General features: G+C 35.1%; 2 protein-coding genes across 3 annotated transcripts; one reads left to right on the top strand and one right to left on the bottom strand.

The window, feature by feature from the left end:
* The first annotated feature begins 1001 nt into the window (after positions 1-1001).
* LOC142606948 (protease Do-like 10, mitochondrial) lies at positions 1002-7318 on the top strand. The gene is made up of 8 exons (XM_075778325.1): positions 1002-1713; positions 1924-2169; positions 2276-2471; positions 3302-3561; positions 4054-4181; positions 5081-5284; positions 5651-5701; positions 6742-7318. The coding sequence occupies exons 1-8, from the start codon at positions 1251-1253 to the stop codon at positions 6976-6978; spliced, it is 1785 nt and encodes a 594-aa protein (XP_075634440.1). The 5' UTR covers positions 1002-1250; the 3' UTR covers positions 6979-7318.
* Positions 7319-8263: 945 nt separating this feature from the next.
* On the bottom strand, positions 8264-21082 carry LOC142608346 (kinesin-like protein KIN-12E). Of its 2 annotated transcripts, none has more exons than XM_075780100.1 (22): positions 20735-21082; positions 20075-20230; positions 19891-19974; positions 19603-19722; positions 18890-19003; positions 18548-18640; positions 18170-18259; positions 17990-18060; positions 17808-17882; positions 17588-17675; positions 16333-16391; positions 15986-16049; positions 15579-15644; positions 14491-14646; positions 14305-14409; positions 13242-13477; positions 12661-12730; positions 12507-12563; positions 12348-12413; positions 11204-11260; positions 11010-11089; positions 8264-10791 (listed from the first exon to the last, which is right to left on the bottom strand). In XM_075780100.1, the coding sequence occupies exons 1-22, from the start codon at positions 21008-21010 to the stop codon at positions 8601-8603; spliced, it is 4374 nt and encodes a 1457-aa protein (XP_075636215.1). In that variant the 5' UTR covers positions 21011-21082; the 3' UTR covers positions 8264-8600. The 2 variants fall into 2 exon arrangements, with proteins under 2 accessions (XP_075636215.1, XP_075636214.1); XM_075780099.1 differs by having other exon boundaries at positions 11204-11263.
* Between the last annotated feature and the right edge of the window lie 4436 nt (positions 21083-25518).

The following is a 25518-nucleotide window of genomic DNA, read 5'->3' on the forward strand; positions in this document are numbered from 1 at the left end:
TTTAACAAAAATAAATTTTAACTTGAATATATGACGATACTAAAATTGTAATCTAAAATTTAATTTTATATCTTGTTTTTAAGAGAGATAGATAGATAGATAGATAGATAGATAGATAGATATTATTTAGTGTGTAGCTTTGTATGAGATTAGTTTACAAAATCTAAAGTCTCGAACTATTAGAGGAAGATTAGTCACCATTGATGATCTAATACACTTGTAACATTTTTTTAAAAAAACATTTTAGGGTTTCAATTGAGTTAAATTTCTATTATGGCTTCCTATTTTGGAAGCCTTATTAGGGGGAAAAAAAATTACAAAATGTTCACATTATAATGTGACAATGAATTTGATTGTTGAACTTCAACAATCTAATTAATAAGGGTTTGATTTTTTTTTTTTTTTTGAGAAAAGGTTTCAACATATGATGTCTGCTCCTGATGATAGCTCTTTATCATCAAACCAAGATACCAATTAGTTTTTTGTGTAGGCGGTGATTGAACCCCATATCTCTTATTCAACCATCGAAAACTTTACCAATTGAGCTAGCTAAAACTCACGATATGATTTTTTTTTTTAATAATTGATTACATGTTAGTTTGTAAGTCTAGTAAAATTTGGCATATCCCGCATCCATAGCATCACTTGTTTAAAAAAAAGTAGTCAATCATTTATAAAATTTTGGGCGACTAAGGGCATGTTTGGTACATCAACTTAAACACATATTTTCAATTTTTAAACAACATTACATGTATTTTCACACGCTTTTTCATCCACGCATATTTTTAAAAAAAATAAAAATTATTGTTTAAACACACATCTCAAACCGACCCTAAAATTGGAGCCTTTATTTTTCCCAAGGAAATCTTTTTTTTTTTTAAATTTATGGGGGCCTTAGGCCTAAGCTTTGGGACCGGCCTTGGAGAAGAATTAATACCCTGACCTATTATGCGACTCATTCTCTTCTGAATCCCACCGTCAAAATCAAAGAATCTGCAACCGAAGTCAGCCTTGTTTGAAGAGCAAATTCCGAACCAGAAAGGGGAAGTTGGATTGGGGTTGGGCTCAGCAGGTACTCAAATTCGGGCCTGAAAGGTAATCCTGATGAGTAGTAGAAGCCCATTATTTTAGAGCCCTGCTTAAAAAACCTACCCACATTATTCCCTCTTCAACTTCTCCGTCTTCGTCTTCGTCGTCGTCTTCAGCTTCTTATTCTTACTCACTCGTACAGAGAGAAAGAGAATAGAGATATGCTGGGTTCAACAGTCCGTACAGTACGCAGGGTCTCCTCCTCTTCCAATAATAACTTATTGCTGAAAGATTCAATTTTGAAGCGCTTCAATAACACTAGCACTGATAGTATTTTTATTAGCAAAGCTAATACTTATGTTTCTTCATCTTCATCTTCATCAACAACACAAATCAACAAAAACAATGAGACCCATTTGTGGAATGGCGACTGTTATACTACTACATTGGCGGCTCACGTGCTCAGAAACAGCAAGAACAATAGACAAAGACAACGCGGCGGCGGCGTTGTGAGGCATCAACAGCAGCAAAAGAAAACGACTACGACGATAAATAAGGAGGATAAAGATAGAGATGCAATAGAGTTGGCATTGGATTCGGTGGTGAAGATTTTCACAGTGAGTAGCAGCCCCAATTACATCCTCCCTTGGCAAAACAAGTCCCAGCGTGAATCCATGGGTTCTGGTATTTTTCCCTATTTTCCATATACTCACTCTCTTTTAAAGGGCAACCTACAACTTTACCCAAGTTTGAAATTTGATACTTTTACCCAACTGAAGTTAGCGAAGTTAGCGAAGTTAGCTCAGTTAAAACTAAATTTCAGCTAAACCACATGTTTTGAGAGAGTTTTTGTGCAGTGCAATGAGAGTGTATATATGTGTGATGTGAATGCAGGGTTTGTAATCCCTGGAAGAAAGATAATTACAAATGCTCATGTAGTGGCTGATCATACGTTTGTACTTGTGAGGAAGCATGGTTCTCCTACCGAGTATAGAGCAGAGGTTCAAGCTGTTGGTCATGAATGTGATTTGGCTCTTCTCCCTGTTCAAAGCCAGGATTTTTGGGAGGGAATGAACTTCTTGGAGCTTGGAGACATCCCTTTTCTACAACAAGCTGTTGCTGTTGTTGGATATCCACAAGGTTTTACTTTTTTTTTCTTTTTGTTTATATATTTCTTGTATCTATTGATCTGTGTGTCAATATGACTAATCAACAACATTAACAACATAGTGTAAATTAATTGCAGGCGGGGACAACATTTCCGTTACTAAAGGTGTTGTTTCCACGGTTGAACCCACACAATATGTACATGGTGCAACCCAACTTATGGCAATTCAGATTGATGCAGCCATCAATCCGGGGAATAGTGGTGGCCCAGCAATCATGGCCAATAAAGTTGCTGGCGTAGCTTTTCAAAACCTTTCAGGTGCTGAAAATATTGGGTGAGTTGATTTTCACTTTGGTTGATGATAACTCATCTTCATTTATCACTTCCACTTCTATACTTTGGATCTTATGTTCTTTAAAATCTGCTACTTATTTCCTGATAGCATTTACTTCCACTAACTCATAGAAGATTTCATTCTTATCGCATGTCTCCATTCATCTTCTTATGCCATGCGGCATCAAATTAAATTCAGTCTGTTTAAGGGCATAGCAAATCTTGGTTCAATGTATCCCTATGATGTATCAACTTTGTATATTTGAAATAGAGATTATAAAAAAAGAGTCTTGCATGTTATTTTGTGTGGTCTTGCATGAATATTCTCCAAATCAAGCACAAGGCTTCCACTGGTCAATTGTTCTACATTAGAGTTGTTAATTCTTCATCATATGTGTGATTCCTAGGCTTTTTTCATCTTCCTAGATGAAAGCCACAGAGCTTGGCTGTTCCTTGCAGGCTGTCCTGCATCTGGAGAGTTTGGAAGGATCATGTCCACCAACATTTGGTAATAAGTTGACAATATCAGTGTGTATTGGTTTCAATAATGGATACAATGTATACGTGAGATTGCATTATCCTAGGGAAACATAGTTGTTATTTGGCATTTGATTTTATATCAACTTAAATGAGATCAAATCCACATGCAAACAGAATATATGCTATAAATTATCAAGCGTAATATCTTCAAACATTTTACTTATAAATAATAATAACAAATTATCTAGCATAATTCATTTCATCATAAAGTTAAAGTAATTTTTTCCATATCTCCAACTGTGTAAGACAAATTATCTATGAAAATGTTTTCCTTCATGTTGGATTGTGCAGTTATATTATTCCTGTTCCAGTAATAAAACATTTTCTTGATGGTGTTGAAGAAAGTGGAAAATATGTTGGGTTCTGCTCTCTGGGTTTAGTATGCCAGCCTACTGAAAATGTCCAACTTCGAAACCACTTCAAAATGCTCCCTGAAATGACTGGGGTACTTGTGAGCAAAATTAATCCTCTTGCAGATGCATACAAAATCTTGAAGAAGGATGATATTATCCTCGCATTTGATGGTGTGCCTATAGCAAATGATGGAACTGGTACTCGCTTTCTATTCTTTATTTATGATAATCCAATGTAAAATTTTTGTGGCATGCTGGTTTGCATTGCATGCTACTACATTAGCAAGTATGGTTATTTTGATTTAACGTAGACTTTGTCTCTACTCTTACAAAAGGTACAAAATTTTAATTCAGTTCTGAGTAAAATAAATTGAGAGCAACCCTTAAAATGTAATACTTAGATATTATTTCCCCATACTGGTATTCTTTGCGCAAGAAACAGCATATACATTGGTTTATTGGTATGCCTGCTCTGAACCAAATGATGAGAAGAAGATTGACATTCATTCCTGCTAGAAAATATGTTTGTATAAACTATTTTTTTTCTCTTTTTCCCTATTACTTTTTCCCCTTCTCCTTTTCTCTCTTTTTTTCTTTTTGATTTATCTTCATATTTCAAGGTGCATTTTTGGACATATGTTGTTCTCCCCTTACATTCATAATTTGTATTGTGATTTACACACCACACAGTTCCTTTCCGAAACAGAGAGCGGATAACATTTGATTATCTAGTGTCAATGAAGAAACCCAATGAAACAGCAGTAGTTAAAGTTCTGAGGGATGGCAAAGAGTGTGAATTTAGTATCACCCTTCGACCTGTAAGTCATTCTGCTTCATTTTTAAGATCAATAATCTCGTCCTAGACTGAATAAAATATCCAAAGTTGCTTGAACTGACATAAATTAGATGAAAAATGGAATTTTTGTTTTCTTAAATGAAAAAGAAAAAAAAAAGAAACAGTCACTTGTAAAGATACTACTCAAAGAAGAGAGAGAGAGAGAGAGAGAGAGAGAGAGAAGAGAAAAGGCAAGAGTTTTGGTTGAGAACAAAACAGTCGTGAATTGTAATTTCTGTGAAGTAAGATTTATGTAGCCAACCCCCTATTGTTAGAATAAGTCTAACACTAGCGTTGGTAGCCAAAGGGGGAGGGGAAGAGAAATGAAAAAGGGTGAAGGAAGGGGAAGAGAAGGGAACGGAATGGGAAAGGAAACTATGTCTTATTTGTAATTTTGGTTATATGGAAGAAAGTAGAAATCCAGAAGAAAAGAGTATGTGTTTATTTTGTTTGGTTCCTAGAGAAAAAGGAAGGGTTCGTGTTATATTAATTGACCTTTATGTCCATATATGACAAAAATAGTATGCAGTGATAAAAAGGAAACCATGAAGGTATTGGTAATTGCAAAAGTAAGTCCCTTTCTGTTTGTTTTTGCCCAATTTGGGAGGTAACAATTTTGTAGGCCCAGGTGGAAGGTTTATTTCTCCCTTCCTAATTTGGTTGCTAATTAGTTTGAGAAACTTTTAGGGTGGGTATGGCATATAAATTTTCACATGACCTAGCTTATTTGGAGGACGTGTGCTATCTGGTTCAAGAGGATATTTTTAGGATTACACATCTTTGATTGTATATGTTTGTGCCCTCAATGAGTACTTCAACATTTCATCTGGATTAATTCAATGGTCTGTCAATTAACTGAAATTTTATTGTTGGATTTTGCAGCTGCAGCCATTAGTACCAGTTCATCAATTTGATATACTCCCAAGTTATTATATATTTGCTGGACTGGTCTTTGTTCCTCTCACTCAGCCATACCTTCATGAATATGGTGAAGACTGGTATAATACTTCACCACGTCGATTATGTGAACGTGCACTTAGGGAATTGCCTAAGAAGGCTGGTGAACAACTTGTTGTCCTTTCTCAGGTCTGTAGGCTTCTTCAGTTCTTTGTTGGGATTTACCAGGTTACATGTATTTTGGTTTGTTGATTGAATAAGCTGGTATTTGACTCATTTTTGGGGAGGGGAAGGGGGGTTTACAGAGTCATTGGGACAGTTCATGAGCTTTGCTCTTGTTTGGATATCCTGTGCGCTAGGACTGCACCCCCTTATGTTGCCATATGAAAATTTTCTACTAAACAGAAAATTGTCTCATTTATGTTAAAAGGCTTCTAAAGCTGAATCTCCATCACATCATTAAATTCATTCTTCGATTGGACACTACATTTTTGTTATATTGGTTATGTACGGTAAAATACTTCATATTTGGTGACATATGCTTCTATTGTTCAGGTACTGATGGATGATATCAATGCGGGTTACGAACGTCTTGCAGAGTTACAGGTGCTTATATTTATCTTGTTTGTTTCTCATAACTTTAATGGGTCTCTTTTAACTAGCTGTAAATAGGCACAGACAATCAAAATAAGAACAAGGAAGCTTAAGCCAGGCACTTGATATGTCTGTAAATTTTCTACGTCCAAATTCCTAAGTCTACACTGAAATAATCATACCATGGGTACTGATTTTCCTGTAAATCTCTATGGTCCAAACTCCAAAATCAACTTACTAAGATTTTTATACCATAAGTGTTTTTATCTGTAGAAGAACTTTTGTTGGTAGATGCAAATATTAAGCAGAGTGGACTTTTGGAGTGGGAGATTTAGTTTGAAGCATAGCAAACTACCACTCCCACTCCCTGGTTACATAAAAACCTGGAAAATGCAAACTACCCCCTTGTGGTCTGTCCATAATTTATGAAACAACCTTAAAGTTTGAAGCATAGCACATAACCCCCTTGTGGTGCAGATTAATACGCAAATGCCATATATTCTTTCAATGGTAATGGAAAAATTCATGCAGGGTTGCGACTTGTGTGTGCCTATCTAAACTCCCTGAATGCAAGGACGGGATAATTTTCCACCTCTTTCTCACAGATTTAAGGCCATCTTTTGGCCATTATCTTTCATTTAGCAAGATTACAACTAGTTCCTTCCATGATGACTTATGAAATTAGTTGAAAAATGATTTGCCACCTCAAGAGTTATCATGTGTTGAGAAATGTAAGATAACGTCAAAAAATATCCTTAAATCTCTTGGAAAGAGGCCAGGTGATTTCACACTCAATCTGCTCTTGCATTCAGGGCTTTTAAATGGGCACGTGTGCCCTACATGCACTTTTCTATCACTATTGACGAAAAACATTACATTTTCCCTTTGATCTATCCACAATTTGGAGGTTTTATGTGTCACACTTCAAATTTCAGGGAGTTTCCTTGATAACGGAGGTTTATTGTAATTCCTTAGAAATTTAGTCAACTTGGAAGTTTTGCCAAGTACATAGCCAAGTTGTTGCTGAAAATTTTTAATTGTATCATGCGCAGGTCAAGAAAGTGAATGGTGTAGAAATTGAAAATCTGAAGCATTTATGCCAGATTGTGGAGAACTGTAGTAATGAGAGCGTGAGGTTTGATTTGGATGATGAAAGGGTCATTGTACTGAACTATAATTTGGCGAAGATTGCCTCCTCTAAAATTTTGAAGCGACACAGAATACCTTCTGCCAAGTCCAATGATCTTATTGATGAACAGAACAGTTTGGAAGTTGGGTTGGCCTGCTAGTGCTCAAGCTGAGAAAACCTAATTGAAAATTGTGGCTAGTTTATTTAATTAGTGGCTAGTTTATTTAATTAGTGGCCAAGGATTTGAGCAGAATTTTCTTCAGATACCTTCTTCCCAAATAGTGGCTAGTTTATTTAGTTAGCCGCCCTCTACTTCTTCCTTCATAATTATTAGTGGCTAGTTTATTTTAGTAAGAAAGGTTGAAGATCCAAATTCATAAAAAGCGAGTGTCTCTACGTATCTATGATAATATTATTGATAAAATAATTTCAATTACAAACTATTTATTTGTTATTCTAGAAGTTAGTCTGTTTATTGATACAAACCTAACCTAATGTAGGTCAACAATTGAAAGTTATGACATGCTCAAAATCGCATATGGAAGTTTGTTTTACATTTTTAAAATTTTACCAGAAAAAAAAAAATGGATCCAGGATTTGATCTGTTCAATGAGATAAGGATAAAATAATATAGAATTAATTTTTTTTTGTTAGCACTTAACCTTTTTACATATTCAATTGTTCAAAATACACAATTGGTGTTTATTTACAAAGTTGTGTACCTTGGTGTTTGGTTTGTTTGGAGTTCATCGGGTTTTGCTGAAGAGTGTGGATTTGCTAGTTTCTTGACAAAGATCAGTTTTGGTCTGTCATCAGAATATAATTATTTGGAAAGCTGTACCCCATTGTTTGATATATAGCACATTGTGGCAGAAAATAAATGAACTGTCTAAAATGGATCTTAAAATTTTTATTCTTCAAATCTTTCTCCCTTGTGCCGCATCCAAGCCAAACGTATTTGATTCTGAAGAAAGTTTTGTGATTCCTCTCGCTGGATAGATAGCACCTGACTTGCATTCAAGAGTTGAGACCCTAAAGTGGCCACTCAGACAGAGACCAGACAACCTATGCGTAATAGACAATACATAAAGAGATGGGACTGTTGCGTATGACACATAATTTGGTCAAATCCTTCTAGCCTCCAATGTAATCTGAATTTCTATAATTTGGTCAAATACTTCTTAAAAGATCTTGGATTGGAAAATCGTTGGAATTGGTCTACTATGGAAGCTGTTTGTTGTTGTGTAAGTTGGACTAGCTATCAGCATCACCCATACGAAGCTTTGTTAATTTTCTTCACTTCTTGTTTGTTTTCTTTTCTCCATTTGAATCCTCCTCCGCCCTCAAACTCAAAAGAGGGCCCCACAACATCTTCCAATTCTCCACAGGAAAAAAAATACACACACACACACACACACCTGTATTTCCATCTGTCAATACCCGTATTTTGATTTAATACCTGTATTTCGATCTGTCAATATTCGGTTTAACATTCCACAAATCAACTTATACTCGACTAGGCACGAGCACACATGTACTCTTGACACTTGCACAACCCAAAATAACAAAGTCGTTAAAAACATAGAAAACAACCTTACCAAACGAGAATGACCTGACATATATAACAAGATATTACTCTTGGCATGGTAATCAATGCAAGAGCAATTATACATAAAGTTGATAGTCAATTACAAATGTGCATGAAATGAATCACAGTTTTTGCTTGTGGAATATTCAATGCTATATAATGACAAGTTAAGCAGAAGACTTAACTGTCAAATTTCAATGGCATTCCCCTAGCAATGATTTTGCCTCCAAAACAGATGCCCGAACATTTTGCAGCTCTTCCTTCATCTTCTCTGATAAGCAGCATGAATGACAACTTGTACACTCCAATAAACCAGTTATCATCTCCATGGCTGTAGACCTTGCATTTTGTAATTCTTCCACTCTCCTCATCTCCATCTGCAATTCTTCCTCCACAATTTTCAACTCTGACTCCTTCAAATCTGCATCATACACATGCTGCTGGTATTCAACAATCATATTTTCAATTTCAGTCTTTCCACTCTCTCTCATCTCCAACAACGTCTCCTTCTCTTGGAGTACACCTTGTAGTGCCAGCTCCATCTCTTCCACAGACCTCAAACCTTTCTGTACCTCTGCTTGAACTACTTGCATCTCTGTTTCTGCCTGTCCATACTTCCTGCTCAAATCTTCAGATTCCTTTCTTATGGTCCCAAGTTTTTCCCGAGACAGCTTCATCTCAGTTTGCAACTTGGTTTTCTCCTCCTCGGACTTGAGCAATTCAGTGGCTTTACCACCCAAATGTAATATTTTTGGTGAGGGGTCTATTCTCTCAACGTTATCTATAGCGAAGAGAACTTTTTCGTTTTCTTGTTTCCTGTTTTCTTCCTCCAGTTTTGATTTCAAGGACGCAAGGTTGTTCCTCAATTCCACTTCAGATTGCTGAAGCTTCCTCTTTGCAGTCTCAATTTCATCCTTCTGGGTTTGAAGACGAGCCAATTCATCTTTCTTCCGGTCCACATAAGAAGTTGAAGCAATTACCCTTGTTCTGGCCCTAGCTTCTCGTTGTTCAAAATAAACCATAGATGAAAAGAAGTCAGACAGAGTGTATTTGAGAGCTGAAAACTTATTGTCAATAAGAGATCTTCTTTCTTTCATTTCCATAGTAGAGACTTTAAGTGATTCAAATTGTTGCATCTTGTCCTTAATTCCATGTTCCATTTCTTCTATATTTCTTGAGAGCTTATTAACCTCAATAATTGCTTTCTCAAGTGAACCAAAATTAGTAATACTTTTAGCAGAATCTAAAAGTTGTTCATCTGCCCTTGCCAGCTTCATTCTGATTAAATTCAGATCTTCTGACAGCTTTACAGCATTGAGATTGGATGGGTCGGTTTCCATGTCAGAAAGATTCCCAGCATCAGTCTGAGTTGCAGAATCTGCTTGACAATCCAAAGGATGTAAGCCAGAGGTACCAGTTTCTTCATCAGATATTTTCACTTCATAGGATGCAACAGGTTCAACTAAATCTGTGCTTTCCTCCACTGACATTTTTGTTCCAACAAAGCAAGGAGGTCTATCTGACTCAAGATATGCATCTCCTTGAGGATCAGTTTGATTTTCTTTCATTACTTGAGAATCTCCAAGACCTAGGCCGGAATCAACTTCCACATTTAATCCAGAAATATTGTTTTCCACCGTGGGAATTTCCACTCCTCCAGATTTGGCAGGTTTCGCAAATGCATCACTTCTATCCTGCAGGTTCAAGCCCGGGAGACCTGTCTCCCCAATCAAATCTCTAACCTCCACAGACATAGGAAGTTCACCTGACTCAATATGATCCATGACATCAACTTCAACAAGCTTTTCTGGGCAATCAAAATCTAATTTGGATTCACCTCTTCTCTGTCCAGAAGAAGAAAGCATCTTCTTTAGCTCATCCCTCTCCTGCATGGCTCTTTCATATAAACCCATTAATTTTTCGTTCTCTTCATTAATATCCAAAAGCTGATGCTCTAAGTTTTCAATCACATTTTTCATCTCAAACTCTTTTTCTTTGGCAAGTTCAGTGAAACCATCAGTATTCTGAGCTTCAGTGCCACCTTCTTCGGCCCTGTCAATTTTATTTGTAGTTTTGTAGTTACCTTCTGCAGCAGCCCTTTCATACAATTCAATGAGTTTATTGTTATCCTCAATCAAGACCTTAAGCTTCATCCGCAGTTCATCATTCTCTTTGGATAACATAATTGCTGTCTCATGAGCCTTTGCTTCTCTTTGACTTGCAGCAGCAATGGCATCAACCATTGTTTTCAGCTCCATTTGGTCATTGAAATTGATAATGGGAACATCAGTTGGCAAAGAAGGAAGCTCAACTTGCTGCATTCCTTCTTTAGTGGTTCTATAGGTTCTCTCTTCATCAAGTTTTGTTACCAAGTCATTGACATTTCTGCATGATTTTATAATTAATAATGTTAATGGTTGAAATGACAAGGAGAGAATAAAAGTTAAAAATATTTTTAAAAAGAGAGAGAAAGAAACAAGATTCTACAAGTCACCATTGGCTATAGAATAGAGTAGGTCAAAGTGTTATATACCTAATTGGTTTATTATGCATTTGAACAAGATTTCAACGTTAAAACTGGTATATGCAAATCACACAATTACCTTTCCAATTTTTCTTTCTCTTCCATGCAAAATTCTAGTTTCTTGCGGAGTGTGTCCATTTCTACTTGGTTTTGTATAGCCTGTGATAAACAGAATTTGATGTACTCAATGAGAAAGAAACCAAATTCTATCATCTAAAATAAATTTGAAATTGAAAGAAAGAAACTTTGCATAAAAGAAAGCAAATAGAATACCTGCATGCGGAGGAATTCATTCTCCTCACTCACTGAAGACCTCCAAGGCGATCCAGGCTTCTACATTGAAAAATGTAAAAACATTAAATAAATTTTTGCATATACAAATCTGATGCAAAAAAGATGAGTATAAACATACTGACAATAAGTTAAAATTCATTCCCAAAACTCAAAAAAAAAACTTCTTCCAACAGTTTTAACTACAAGGAACATAGATATTTTTTAACCTTGAAATTTCACAAAGGGCACGGTCATTGTTGTTGTAGGTGGTGTTGTTGATGGTCCAGTTTTACATATAGTACTAATGATTTGCAAATATGCAGTTGATTGCAGGCTGGCAAGGATGTGGAGTTTTTCCCTTTGATATTCTCCATTCAAAGTTATTTTGATATTATCTTTTAACTTTTGATCATTTGTGAACATAAATAAGGACAAACTACGCATAAATAACTACTTAGGTGTAAAATTCTAATGACTCTCAAAGACTCTCAACATGCAGACTTACAAATAACACTATCATGATACTACACAAAAAATAAAATAATATTTCAGCCAACAACCATACTGTTTCTTATTTAGTTCCTTATACAGCCATCCTTTTGCAAGGTTTATGTTATTTTATCTTTCCAAAATAAACTCTACTTTTCTTTTTCTTTTTTATAAATAAGTTTTGGCCACATGGGCAAGAGGGGTACTGTTTCTTATTTAGTTCCTTATACAGACATCCTTTTGCAAGGTTTATGTTATTTCATCTTTCCAAAATAAACTCTACTTTTCTTCTTCTTTTTTATAAATAAGTTTTGGCCATATGGGCAAGAGGGGTAAATTCAAACTAGCAACCTCTACTTCATTAGTTCTCAGCCGATTGTCCTTAAGAGGTATGACCCCAAGGAGTTAAATATCTACTTCTTAGTTTGCAGAGGTCTTAAAACAATGACTATTATCAGATACGTGCATGTCATCAAATCATTCAAATGAGGATACACATGAACAGAGATTATCACTTTTCAACTTTCAGTTTCTAGAACATGACCAAATTACATGCTGAAACAGCTTACATAAATCACCTGACAACTATTGATCAGTATTTCAAACGTATAGCCAGGAAAAATTAGCTACTGAAAATGATGAACCTGGATCTCACCTGATTGGAAATCTGTAGATTACCATCATCCTGAACTTCTTCCATCACTACATCTGTATTTGCTTTCTACAATATAAAAAGTTTCAACATTTTACGTAAACAAGAAAACTTTAGACAATAAAATTACCTTAAGATTTCAAAACAAAGCATGGAAATAACCTGAACCATTGAGGGATCTGATTCATGCATAAGTTTCCAATCGAGTGCTTCTAGCAACTGCATAATTACTCACAAGTCATGCATTTAATTTCGGAAAGTAAGTTGGCCATAGACACTGAAATAAAAACATAGGACATTTAAGCAACTGTTTTACCTTGTTTTGTAACACCCCAATCTGTTCTTTCATCATCTCCCTTTCTCCTTCCTCATAAAATGACTTTAATCTGTATGTTAAAGGATGAATAAGTAACAGAAGTACAAAGTCTTAAAATTTTATATTACTTTTGGATAAAAATATGTGGGTAAAAATTTATTTTTTTCCGGGAACAAAAAAACCAAATGTATTTATAATTAGAAAATGCAAACAAATCATTGAAGCCAACAAGACAAACACCTAATTCCTGATCCTGGGACCTCTTAGGTTTCTTCCAATAGAACTAAGAGGCATCCCTCATATATGCAAAACTTTTATATGATAGCAATAAATGCTTTCACACATTTTTAAGTGTTAAATTTGAAGAACTTTTATGAGATTGATTATGGAGATTTGCTTCCAATTTCAACTTCCTTTAATATAATTAACAATAACAGTTTGCTTAGTTCTTCAATTTTTACATTTTTATCAACGTGTTAAAATAAATTTCTGCTGAACTCATAGACAGAGAAAAGGTAAAGAAAAAAATAACATGTTGAATGGAACAAAAAGATTCAAGCTGCATAAAAATAACAACAAACCTTCTAATTTCTTCCTTTAGCTGCAGATTTTCCATAGCAAATCTTGTCACTTCTTGGTTCCGAGCAACCTGACCTCGAAGGACCTCAATTTCCTTCCAATGTTCCTCCTTTTCTTTCAGTAAGTGTGTCTCAGCTAAAATCTTTCCAGAAGCAACTGCTTCTAGCCTCTTTATTGCAGCTTCTCGAAAACGTAGCCCCATTTTTAAAACTTTTATCTCATTTTCTCTTTGTTTTACCTAATTCACCCCAAAACATGAAAACTTGTATTAAAAAAAAATTTTTAAATGATTTCAAAATCACAGAAAATCAAGTTATTATATAAAATAAAAGTACTAAGAAAAGCAGCATTGTCAAAGGCAAGCCAAAGCACCTCTGAAGCCTTGAGGCAAGACATGCCTTTAGTGACACGCTCACCTTTTAGCACTTAGGCAAGCACCTTGCATAAATTTGCAGGCACTTAAGCTGAGTGCCTTTCTAAAAGTTCCTTTATTTAAAAGATAGACCAAATAATTCCAAGTGAAAGGGCTTCTTTACCTTCAGTAAAAGTATGAGTTTTTCATTAGCAAAGGTCGGTAACTAAAATCAATATACTTGAGTTTTTTTGGTGGGTCCTAACAGATCAGAAAATGGCCAAAAACGGTAAAACCAATTGGGAAAAACAGTAGAGCACATGTTTGCAAAAAAAAACAAAATTACTATAATATTCCAGTGCATATAATTTGTGTTCATAATATGTATACTATGTTCACTCAAACGAGTACCCCTTTTGGCACTTCATGCCTCGGGCTTAAAAGGATTTCAAAAACATACAGAAGTAACACAATTTATGAAGGAAATCAACGGCCATTATATCAAATATAAGGTTGCGACATCTTTTATGAATGCAGAAGCTGTTTCTCGCATACTTAACCATACACAACCTAATCAACCTACACCATTGTGCAAATATTTCTAGTAATGACTAATGAGCAGCTATAAATCCATTATTGTGTCAAATATTTCTGGTAATGAGCATCAATAAATCCATTAAAAAGTCAAGAATAAGACAGTTTTTCAGACATACTAACTGCACAGCTGCCTGATTTTCAGCGGTCAATGCCTGTAAAGCAATGTCTTTATCCTTCTCCCTCCTGAAAGCCCCAACAAGGGCAACTTCATAATCTTTTTTCTGAGAAAACAATGTAACTCATCACTTATCAACAATTACATGCCAAAAGATTTCTTAACCTAAAGAAAGAATAGTTTATACCTGAGACATCCTTTTACCAGAGGCAAGTGGACTAAATGATCCATGTAATCCTTCCCATTTAAAGGATCCTGGAGAACCAGGAAAGCCTAATGTTGAAGTATCATTGTCCTGATTTTCACCCTCACTTGCTAACCCCCGTAGTCGAGATACTTCTCTCTAAATATAATACAGATGATACACATAATAATTATTACAAATCACCAGAAAAGCTATAAGATATACATCTAACTAGTCTTATGAATCACTGATCTAGTAACACTGATAAAGAGAACAATATCCAATAGATGACCATCAATTAGTGTAGTGAGTGTGGGAGAGGAGTGAATTTTATTACTTGATCTAAATATACAAGTGATATTATATATATATATATATATATAATGAAGGTTCTGTTAAGCCTACTAGTAAAGTCTCCATGGAGTTGTACTATGGAGTGATACCGTCATCAGAAGAGAAAGGTACAAATTTATACATACTGAGAGAGCTACCCCGATTATTTTTCATTCATAAACTACACAGTACACACACACAGTGGGTCTTGAACTAAAAATCTCACCCTCTGCCTTACTATTACAAGAAAAGGAGTTGTCATTTGAACTAAAGCTAATGGGAGAAAGGGATACCCTAATATACAGCTGATTGCTGCTTTCAAAATAACCCAGGAAAAAAATGATTCCATAAAGGTATCACTTTAAAGTACACTCTAGGTTTAAACTTTAAACCTAGAGTGAATAAACAGAGTAGCAGGGTTAAGGTGTTTAACATCAGCGCTTTATAAACACAAAAATAAAAATAAAAAGATAGGTGAAAAATGAACCTCCCTCCCCACACACACACAAAAAAACACTCTATAGACAAATTACCAAACACTATTTGCAATCATTAAGTTTCTAGAAGATTTACAGTTGTACATGGTGTCCGATAAATATTTATTTTCCATACAAGGCATTAATAACTGGCTTAATTCATAAACCTCCAAGGACAGATTTTAGAGAGGAAGGGTCAAAACTAATGATGTATGTGACAGAAAGTACTAGCAGGTTAACACCTCAAAATAAAGGGGGGAAATTCTGTAATAAGAACGGTACCTTGAGTTGTTGAATTTGTATCCTCATGGCAATGACATCTCCAGATGCATCCTCATTGACAATTGCCTGAAGAAATGTAACAAATGCTTTCAATAAGCAAATAAATGGAGAGGCGTAAAACACATGCCTCAGCAAAATCAGATGAGCATCCACAACAACAGTTCAAATATCAGAATTAGCAGTGTTGTTCACAACTAAGTTCAATATTTCCCATGATCTTATTAGACAAAAAGGATAGACAAATAAAAAACAGATGAAGTCATGTATCACATAAATTCTATCATCTGCTAGTGCATCCAAAGTAGATGGAAAATCCTTATCTACTACTGGAATACCAGCAGCATACATACATACATACTTTGCTTGTACAATTAAAAAAGAAAACCTAGCAAGTAAAAATCACGTACATTGTTCTTAATAAATTTAGCACGTTGTGCGAACTTCAATGTGCTTAGTGTCTCCAATGAACAGCTGCAAAAAACCACCAAAAATGTTACACATAAACAAAGATAACTAGATAATTCAAGCTTATTACTTTATGTAGAACAAAAAATTTACAAAATCAGAACTATGGGTTCAGTTAAGAGTTAAGACAACACTCTTTCAAAAAAGTAGAATAGAAAATGAAGGAACAACGTTTATCTACAGGAAGAGAACTCTAAAATGTGTGTGTTTTGTGTAGATTTATACATAGATAGATAGGAAAGCTCAAACATTAAAGCAATGAAGTTTTAAAAGAAAGAAATTCACTGACCAACTAGAAGGACTGATGTTTGCAATTATAGTTGTTTTCGAATTCCCTCCTAGAGAATCCTGTAAAGAATAAAAAAAAAATTTAACTAGAGTCATTAGACAATTTTAAATCATTATAGCAAGTTTTCAGATTGTACTAGAAATTCAGACTTAAGTTACCTTTTCTTCATATAAAGCATTACATTGTTCTAGCAATTACTTCATCATAAGCTCATAATTACTGCCAAAATTTCCATCTATCTGAACAATAAGTATTTTGCATTCATGGCAATGTTTGCAAACTAACTGCAAGCTCCAGCCACCAACTCTCTTGACAATACCAAAGAAACTTCACCTAAAGAAAGGGAGGGAGGAGGAAAGGGAGTACACTTCCACTTAAAAATGAGCCTATATTGCCCAAGTGCAAGAAATTTGTACATACTTTTTCAGCTAGGTGCAATAGTTACTGCAGAAACTATACTTGTACAGACTAACAGCTCTAACAAACTCTCAACCTATTATTAATATGAAGCACGGGTGCGGGTGCGGGTGCGGGTGCGGGTGCGGGTACGGGTACGGGTACGGGTACGGGTGCGGGACTCGGCAATTTTTGAAAAAGGTGGGTGCGGGTGCGGCAGGACTCGGCAATTAAAAAATTATTAAAAATATTTTTATTTATATTTTCTATATATTTTTACTATTAAAATATTCTTAAAAAACCTATTACTAATTTACTATGCCTTGATTCACAAAACAAAGAAAGAAAAAAGCAAGAAACACAAAACACAACACAAAACCAAAAAGAAAACACAAAAGAAGCAACAAATATTCAAAATAAAATTAAGGAATGATAGATTTAGGGTTTTTGGGTCTCATTTAGAGCCGATTTCAGCTGTTGCAGCATGATTCGAGGCCTATTTCGGCCTGTTTCGGCCGTTTCGGTCGCCGGCCGATATGGCCCGATACGGCCGAAACAGCCCGATTCTGGCCGAATCGGCCCGAATCGCGAGTCGGCTGGAAAAAAAAGGAAAACACGTGGCCGACGCGGCACCGACGCGCGAGCAGCGGCGTCCCTCACGCGTTGCCACGTTGCACCGCGTCAGACGCGGGTGCGGCACCTCCGGCGCCGTGTCCGTGCTTCCTAGATTATTATCTCACATTCAAATACTGATCTGCTCCATGTTAAGATATGCGATTACTATGTAGCAAGTTATATCCCATTAACAAAGTAACACAGTGCATCTCAGAATTATCTTCTAAAAGATATCACCACCTACCTGAAGCAAAAATGTTAGCTTAGAATCCCGGTAAGGAACATGGAGTGACTTCCCATTTGACATGTTCACTAGGTTCATGATCACAAGTCTGCATATATTAAAACCAACAGCATAAATGAATTGTAATATAAAGCCACTAGATTAAACATCAATAAGAAAAACAAAAACAAAAATGGCTGATATAATTTATTAACCAGTCATAATAATAGATGAAACACACCCCAATGTCGAAAGAGACTTGTTGATATTGGTAGCTTCCTTGAGACGTTCACCTTCAGCACCAGAACTCTTCTGCCTGTGATCAAAACATATAGACAGCAGCAGCGAGTTAAGTTGCAATTTATAAGTACAAGTTTTAACTCCACTTGACGATATGTGACATTCTTCTTTGCATTGACTTACCTTTCGGATCCAGCTAAATCAACAAGATTAAGCCGAGCAAATCGATGGTGACTTACACCTTGGGAATCCCACTGATAATTAAAAAAACAATTAGAATTATCAAAAAATATAAAATTTGGAAAATAGAATGAAGAGCAATAGAAGTAAATGAGGGGAAAATTTATCATAAATTTTACTCACCTTACTCTCAATGATGCAAGTAAATACACTGTGAGAACGACTGCTAGCACGATTCATATTAGTAGCAGCTACCTTTCTGTTTGATGCCCCCTGGAAACATAAAAAAGGAAGGATTATAAAAATTATATGTACTTAACCAATAATAATAACATCCATATCAAGTGGCTAACTTCTCTACAATCTTAGACTTAGACTGTATGTAGGACATATAAAAGTCTTTCTAGTACATAGTCCAAGTAAGAAGAAAATGATTCTATATATGATTAATTTACTCAAACTATACAACCTTTTAGATTCACCAAATATATTTAAGAGTGCTATATTACTATGAATAATGAAGTAGCACAAAAAAGAGCATATCATAATGGTGTTATATACTTGAATAAGTTGTTGAATAACATCTCGAGCACTTGTAACTTCTATTTCCTTCAGGTTCTCTACATAAACGCCTTTCTTAATGTCTTCCCTTATCTGTAACATAGACACCAAAATAAGGAATTAAGTTTCCTGGCATACTAATCAAAACAAATGGAGCAGCTCAAAACTTCATTGTAGCCATCAATCCAACAAGATCATAAGAGAAATTGTTCTCTATTTTTTAATGACCTCATAAAGAAGAGAAATTTGCAGAAATATAAAACTCTTTCTGCACTAATAATGTGCATTTTTTTTGTAGGCATAACTGGTTGGTCAGAACTTTCAGCAAAAAATTATCCATACCTGCAAGTTATTAGAGGAAGGCTCTAAAAGATCAAGAATCTGTTCATTGTATATTTCCAAAAATGAGCATTTACAAGTAAATCTCAACTTTTCATCTCTACGAGCCTCTTTTTCCTGCATACCAAAACCGAGCCATTGACAAATGCATTGAATTTCTTGCAACAAATAAACAAAGGTAGCTTAAAGAGTAACTTTTATATCAATGGGACTAAAATTTGGAAGAAAGGAAGTAACAGACAAAATAAGACTATGATCAAAGGTTTAACCATATTTGCATGTCGAGAACATTTCAGGCATATATAAAGAGACAGGAAAAATGAAACACATTTTACATGTTCAAATCAAAAACTAGAATATAAAGATATAAAAATTTTAGAAGTTGAAATGGTTTCATATAAAATGTAATTTTTTAAATATTTTTTGATAGATAGATATATAGATAGGGAGAGGGGGAAGATGGGGTTTGAATTACAAATATTACATTAGGCAGCACAATGGGGGTCACTACCATCGAGCTATCACTTGAACCCCAAAATGTAAATTAAATATACCTAGTATGGTAGGAAGAAACCTCAAAAATATTAGTTTCAAATGATCATATGTCATATGTCATTGGTGTCTGATCCAAATGATCATATAAGAAATGAGGTGAAGCAGAGGACTCTTATGTATGTACACACATAATGCCAATCCTAGGGTAGTTAGGCACATACCTTTTGAATCCTTGTGAATAAATGTTCAAATACTCTAGGTGTCATCCCACAATTTACACTGTGTCTTCGAGTGCCTCCCTCAATGTCTCCAAGCATAGTGTGAGTCTTTCCACTTCCAGTCTAGATACAAACAATTATATATAATAAAAGCAATACTAGGTCATATTAGAATGCAAGCTAAATTTAGAAAATACATTAAACTTTGCTGGCAGATTAAGTATAACATGCTGGACAGAACTAGCACAAAAGACCTTTGAACTATCCAACATCATTGTTGGGGAAACTCACTTGGCCATATGCGAACATGCAACTGTTGTAGCCTCCCATGCAATTCTCTACCATCGGCAATCCAGCCACTTTAAATAGTTTCTCCTGTTGTTGCATCACTTAAATGAGGCCCAACCATGGCATTGGGAAAAAAACACAACTAAACGCAACAGAACAGACGCAATAATCAATCTAATAAGAGTACCTGGCTGACATTCTCATCTGCAACAACATCAAAGGTGAAGCGGGACTCGGGGTGCCCGGTCCAAGTAATAGTCTGACAACTCTCTTGCCTAACACATTTGGTGTAGCCTTGTAGTGATATTTCAGTACTACTAAGCGGACGGACTCTAATAATAACCTACACATTATAAGATCCGAAAAACAAAATAATTTGAGTCAAACAGTATTAAATCACAAAACAATAATATTTTTGGGGGAAAATACTATTCTAAATCTTATGGTTAAGGCGTGTAACAAATTAAACCTTCAACCTATATTAAAACCCGACCACAATGAGCACGTTTAATTTGTTAGATTTGAAACTAAAACACTAAAATTTATGAGTTCTGAATTCTGATCCCATCAACAAGTAAAATGCCTAAAATTTTCTGATTCTAATCAAGTTCTCAAGCATCCAATAGAACTTTTGGTCTTAAACAAAGCATTAACTATTTAATTAGGGTTTTCCTTCTAATCAAGCATTCAACTACATAAAAGTGACAAGAAATTTAATTCACATCAATTAACGATATCAGTACTAGTAGCATGAAATTTAAAGACCTAAACTAAGTTACAAAGCAATAAAAAAAAAAGCTCAAACCTCACTCTTGTATACATATATTCACCAATTATAGTTACGTACCTGCACATTGTGATCTTTCCAGAAGGAAGGGTCTTCGTCGAAGTCGAAGCTCTGCGTGGACGAAGATCCGGCGACGGAAACGGTGTCGTCTTCGTCCCAGTTAGAGATGGTGCGAACCACCGAATTGGAGTGCGCGAAGGCGGCATTGTTGTCTTTGGAGGTAGATTTGAGAAGATCGGGAGAAGAGTTCGTCGAAGAGGACTTGGAGGCGTGGTCATGGAACCCGAACCGGCTCTTTATTGCGCTCGCCGTCTCCGATATGAACGCCATTTTCATCAACGAGAGTTTCTTTGTTGCAGTAGTCAATGTGAGAGAGAGAGATTTTGGAGGGTGAGATTTGAAATTAGGGGAAATGAGGGGAATCAAGGGTTGGTAAAAAGAAAAGTGGGAAGGGGGAGTGATCGGACGGTGGAGATTTGTTGAGATGCAACGGTCGAGATGGGGTAGCGGACCGTTTGAGATCGCTATTTCAAATTTTTGAACTCTGGAGCCATAAAGTAACGTTGTGTATGTGAGTTGGATTGTTACGACTGAGAGGAGGGACACGCGTGCTCTTGCCTCGTGAGGAGCACTCGCGATTATTCTAAATAAATAATTTTTTAATTGTTATCTGTATTTATAATTAAAATATATTAAAAAATTATGTCCATTTAGTAAGAAATTTCTAGTAACGTTATTTGTATTTTTCGAAAATACGTGAGTAAAAAAGTGTGTAAAAATATCTATAATATTGTTTAAATACTGAAATTTGTTGTTTAAGCAACGGTAACAAACGGGCCCTTAAAATCTTAAATAACACCTAAGTGCGTTTTCACCAACGTAATTGTTCTCTCAACATTTTGAACTCATCATGTTTATAATTTCACATGAGGTAGCAATATTTTTTTCGTTGACGTTCATATTAAGAGATGAAAATGGTAATGTATATGAATGATGTACTACAAGGGGTATATAAGAATAAATGTCATTTCACTATGGTAGTTTAATCCAACTTTTAAAAAAGTTTTTTTTTTTTTAATGTATCTTTTAAGAGTAAGAGTCTGATACCCCTATAATCATGACCTACAAAAGTTACAATTGTAGATCGTACTAAGAACATTCACAACAATTTGTGTAAATGATTTTGTCTATTTTAGCATAAAACCTTACTTTTTCTATTTTACAATACCACTTTTACAAAACAATCACATCAGTTAGGAGTGTTTGTTTGAAGGTGAAATAGGATGGATGGGAAATTTTTGAAAAAAAATGGGAAGGAAATTTTTTTGAAGTGTGTTTGATTGGGTAGGAATAAAGGAAAATAAATGGTGGAATCTAGGTGTTTTCTCCCCAAGCACACCAAAATGTTTTCACCCCAAAATGGAAAGAAAACTGAGTAGAGATAAATTTTTTCTTGATTGACCTTCTTCAAGTTGCCTTTATTTTTTTTTTTTCTTCTCCCCAGGGCAGTAACATTGCATCTTCTTCTTCTTTTTCTTTTTTCTTTTTTCTTTTTTTTTTCTTTTGATTTTCTAGGGCTTGAGCATGATAGTTTTTTTTTTTTTTTTAACTAGACGTAATTTTTTTTTAACATGATTTTTATTTTTTTAATAAATTTGGGTGATTGCTTTTTTTTTTTTTGTGGTTATTAGTCACTTTTTTGTTTTAATTGGGCATCATTTCTTTAACAATGGTATATGAATAAATTTATTCAAACTCATTTTTTCCATCCTCCACTTTTCCACTCCTAACCAAATAAAAATGAGAGAAAATAAAATCTTTTTTATTCTCCCACTCTTCTATCCTCCCACTATTTTCCATTCTCTCACTTTTCTACCCCTCCAACCAAACCGACCATTACTCTATTCTACATTCTATTTTATTTAAAAGCTCATATATACTCTTTATTTTTTTTAGTATTTCATCTCAAGTCTCTCTCTCGCTCTCTCTCACCAGCACACGCTCTCCTCTACTCTTCCATGTTCAGAAATCTCTTCTCTCTCCTCTCAACCCTCTGCTTTTTCCTCTCAGACCTATTCTCCCTCACGTTCTCCTCTTAGCCATCAGGTCTCTCTTCTCTCTCCTCTTATTCCTCAGCTCTCTTTCTCCTCTCAAATCTCTCTTATTTTAGCTTTCTTTGTGGCAAACTTGAAGAAATCTCTTTCTCTCTCTCTATTGGTCAAAGCTTTGGGTTTGGGTTTGATTTTGATTTTGGGTTATGGGTTTAGTTAATGGTTGGTTTTGTGTTGATTTTCTATTGATTTTGGGTTTATCAAGTTTGATTTTCCATTGTATTTGGGTTTTTTTTTTAACAGTTTTTGGTGGTGGTGGTTGGGTGGTGGCAGTGGTTGGATGATGGCGGTGGATGGGATTTGTGTTTCAATTTAGGCAGTGTTGGGTTACAGGTTCTAAGACTAAGAGAACAAGAAGGAGAGAGAGTCTGCTTTAGTAATTGTGTAAATTTACACCATTTTAACCCAACTGATGTGGGAGAATTTTGAGGTTATATTTGCGAAATTGGTCAGTTTTTGTATTTTACATTCATTGATGTGAATGCTCTAAAAGTCTATTTGGATACTGCTTATTTGCTGAAAACTGAAAATTTATTACTAAAAACACTATAGTAAAATAATTTTTAAAAGTGTAAATAGTGTCGTAGGATCCAAACTTACATAGAAATTTGTGTTTTGCTGAGTTTGGCTGGGTTGTGAACAGTGCCGTAGAACCCAGCCAAAAACGCAAAACGCACAAAACTCACTACGCAAACGCACGCTAAGTGTTTGTTTGGTTAGAGATAATAAGCTTAGCTTTTTATGTACAACTTTTTAAAACCTCTTTTTTTTCTTAGTTTTTCTTATTTTTTTCTTATTTTTCTTACTTCTTTAAAAGTACAAGTATACTTTAGCAGACTTTCAGTAAAAAAAAAAAAAACAAAAAGTTAAATAAGTTATTCCTAAATGGACACTAAGTTAGACCTCAAAAATTAGACCTAAAGGAAAGCTCAACGTGCACACTCTTCCACCCTTTATAGTTAATACCCAAAGAACAACCCATACGCATAACGAGAAACGAGAAACCAAAGCCCAACAAGTTAAAAAAAAAATGATAATTAAACACCTAGGGCTGTAAATGAACTAAGCCGATCATGAACGACTTGGGCTTAGCTTGATAAAAAGCTTGTTCATGTTTGTTTGTTTATAAATAAGCAAAGCTTGAGTCTTAGTTTTAGGCTCATTTAATAAACAAGTCAAGCCCAAGCAAAAAAAATTGTTCATGAACAAGCTCGTAAGCTATTAGGCTTGATACACAACAATTCAAGCATATGCTCATTACACATATTATAATAATGACATGGCCAACATAAGACCACTACCTATATTACCTTAATTTTTTCTTTCCCTTTAAACTGATCAATAACCACTTTAGACTACAGCTACATTTAAAAATAAATAAATAAAATTAAGTAGGCCACATATGATTCTTCCTTATCAATCATCTAAAGTAAAGTTATAAGATATTTTAGTATTTTCTCATTCATAATAGTTACAAACAGGCATTTTTCTAGTCCTTCACCATCTAACGTGAATGTAAAAATTGTATTTTGAACAATTGCTGAATTTAATTATGTAAATTATATCTGAATAATGTCTAATCATAAGTAAGACTAGATACATGATAAAATAAGTATACTATTTTATTTTTCTTTTTTCTTAATTTTAGAGATTTAAGCACTTAATAACGTAATTTTTTTAGATTTCAAGCTCAAAAACTTGACCTGGGCTCGAGTTTGAGCTTGATATTAAGCTTGAGCTAGGCTTGACTAATTAATCAAGCCAAGCCAAGCCAAGCCAAGTTCAAGCTTTTTGGCTTTCCCACGAGCTTAAGCTCAAACACTATTATTAGGCTTGACACAAGCTCAAGCCAAGGTTAAGCTTTTGATTTTTCCTGATGAATCAAGCTTGAACATGCACTACTCGACAAAGCTTAGCTCGTTTACAGCCCTATAAACACCTAAGCACAAGAAATGAGCTCAAGCTCACGCACAATATCTTACATGTCCAAAACCTCAACCAAAATGGATGCAATTATACCTCTCATTATAGTAGGCCCAATGATGATTAGGTGGTTCAAATCAAGGAAACTAAATTTGAAATAAGATCTGAAAAATATACTTTATGCTCACAAAAATTAAGTACTTGAAAATAATCCACTAGCTTGCATCAAAGCAACTAGGTTGATCTCATGCTAGTGTCACTCTAATTAATCTTTGCTCTTCCATGTGTTCACCGTGCAATTCACCCCAACCCACTCACAAGATTTAAAATAACTTTAAATCTCAATCATTTATACTAATTGCATCAGGTGCAACGCCCACAAAATCTCAATCCACGAGAAGTAATGATTACAAGCCTACCTCTGCTTATGGGCAATTATACCCCTCATTATAAGCCCACTATGACCAAAATGATCACTTGGCTAAAATCAAGGGGACCACAATGGATGGCTTGGTCTGTAAGATGAGACTCCCTTTTCTTGGTGGACATAACTAACTGCTCATTGTGACTTTTGATAGATCAAATGATCCAATTGACCACTTATTAGAGACATATAAGATCCTCATGCACCTGTAACCGTAAGAGCTCCGCAATGAAAGCATATGTTGATACCTCCTTGACATCAAGGAAGAGAAGAGCAAAGCGTTGAACTCATATCATGTGTCACATTGAAATAAGGAGATCTTGCAAGTTGGCAATACTGATGAAAAGGTGTTGTTGGCTTTCTTTATTTTAGACTGGGGATGTGAG

Source organism: Castanea sativa, chromosome 8, assembly GCF_040712315.1.
Source record: "Castanea sativa cultivar Marrone di Chiusa Pesio chromosome 8, ASM4071231v1".
NCBI lineage: Eukaryota > Viridiplantae > Streptophyta > Magnoliopsida > Fagales > Fagaceae > Castanea > Castanea sativa.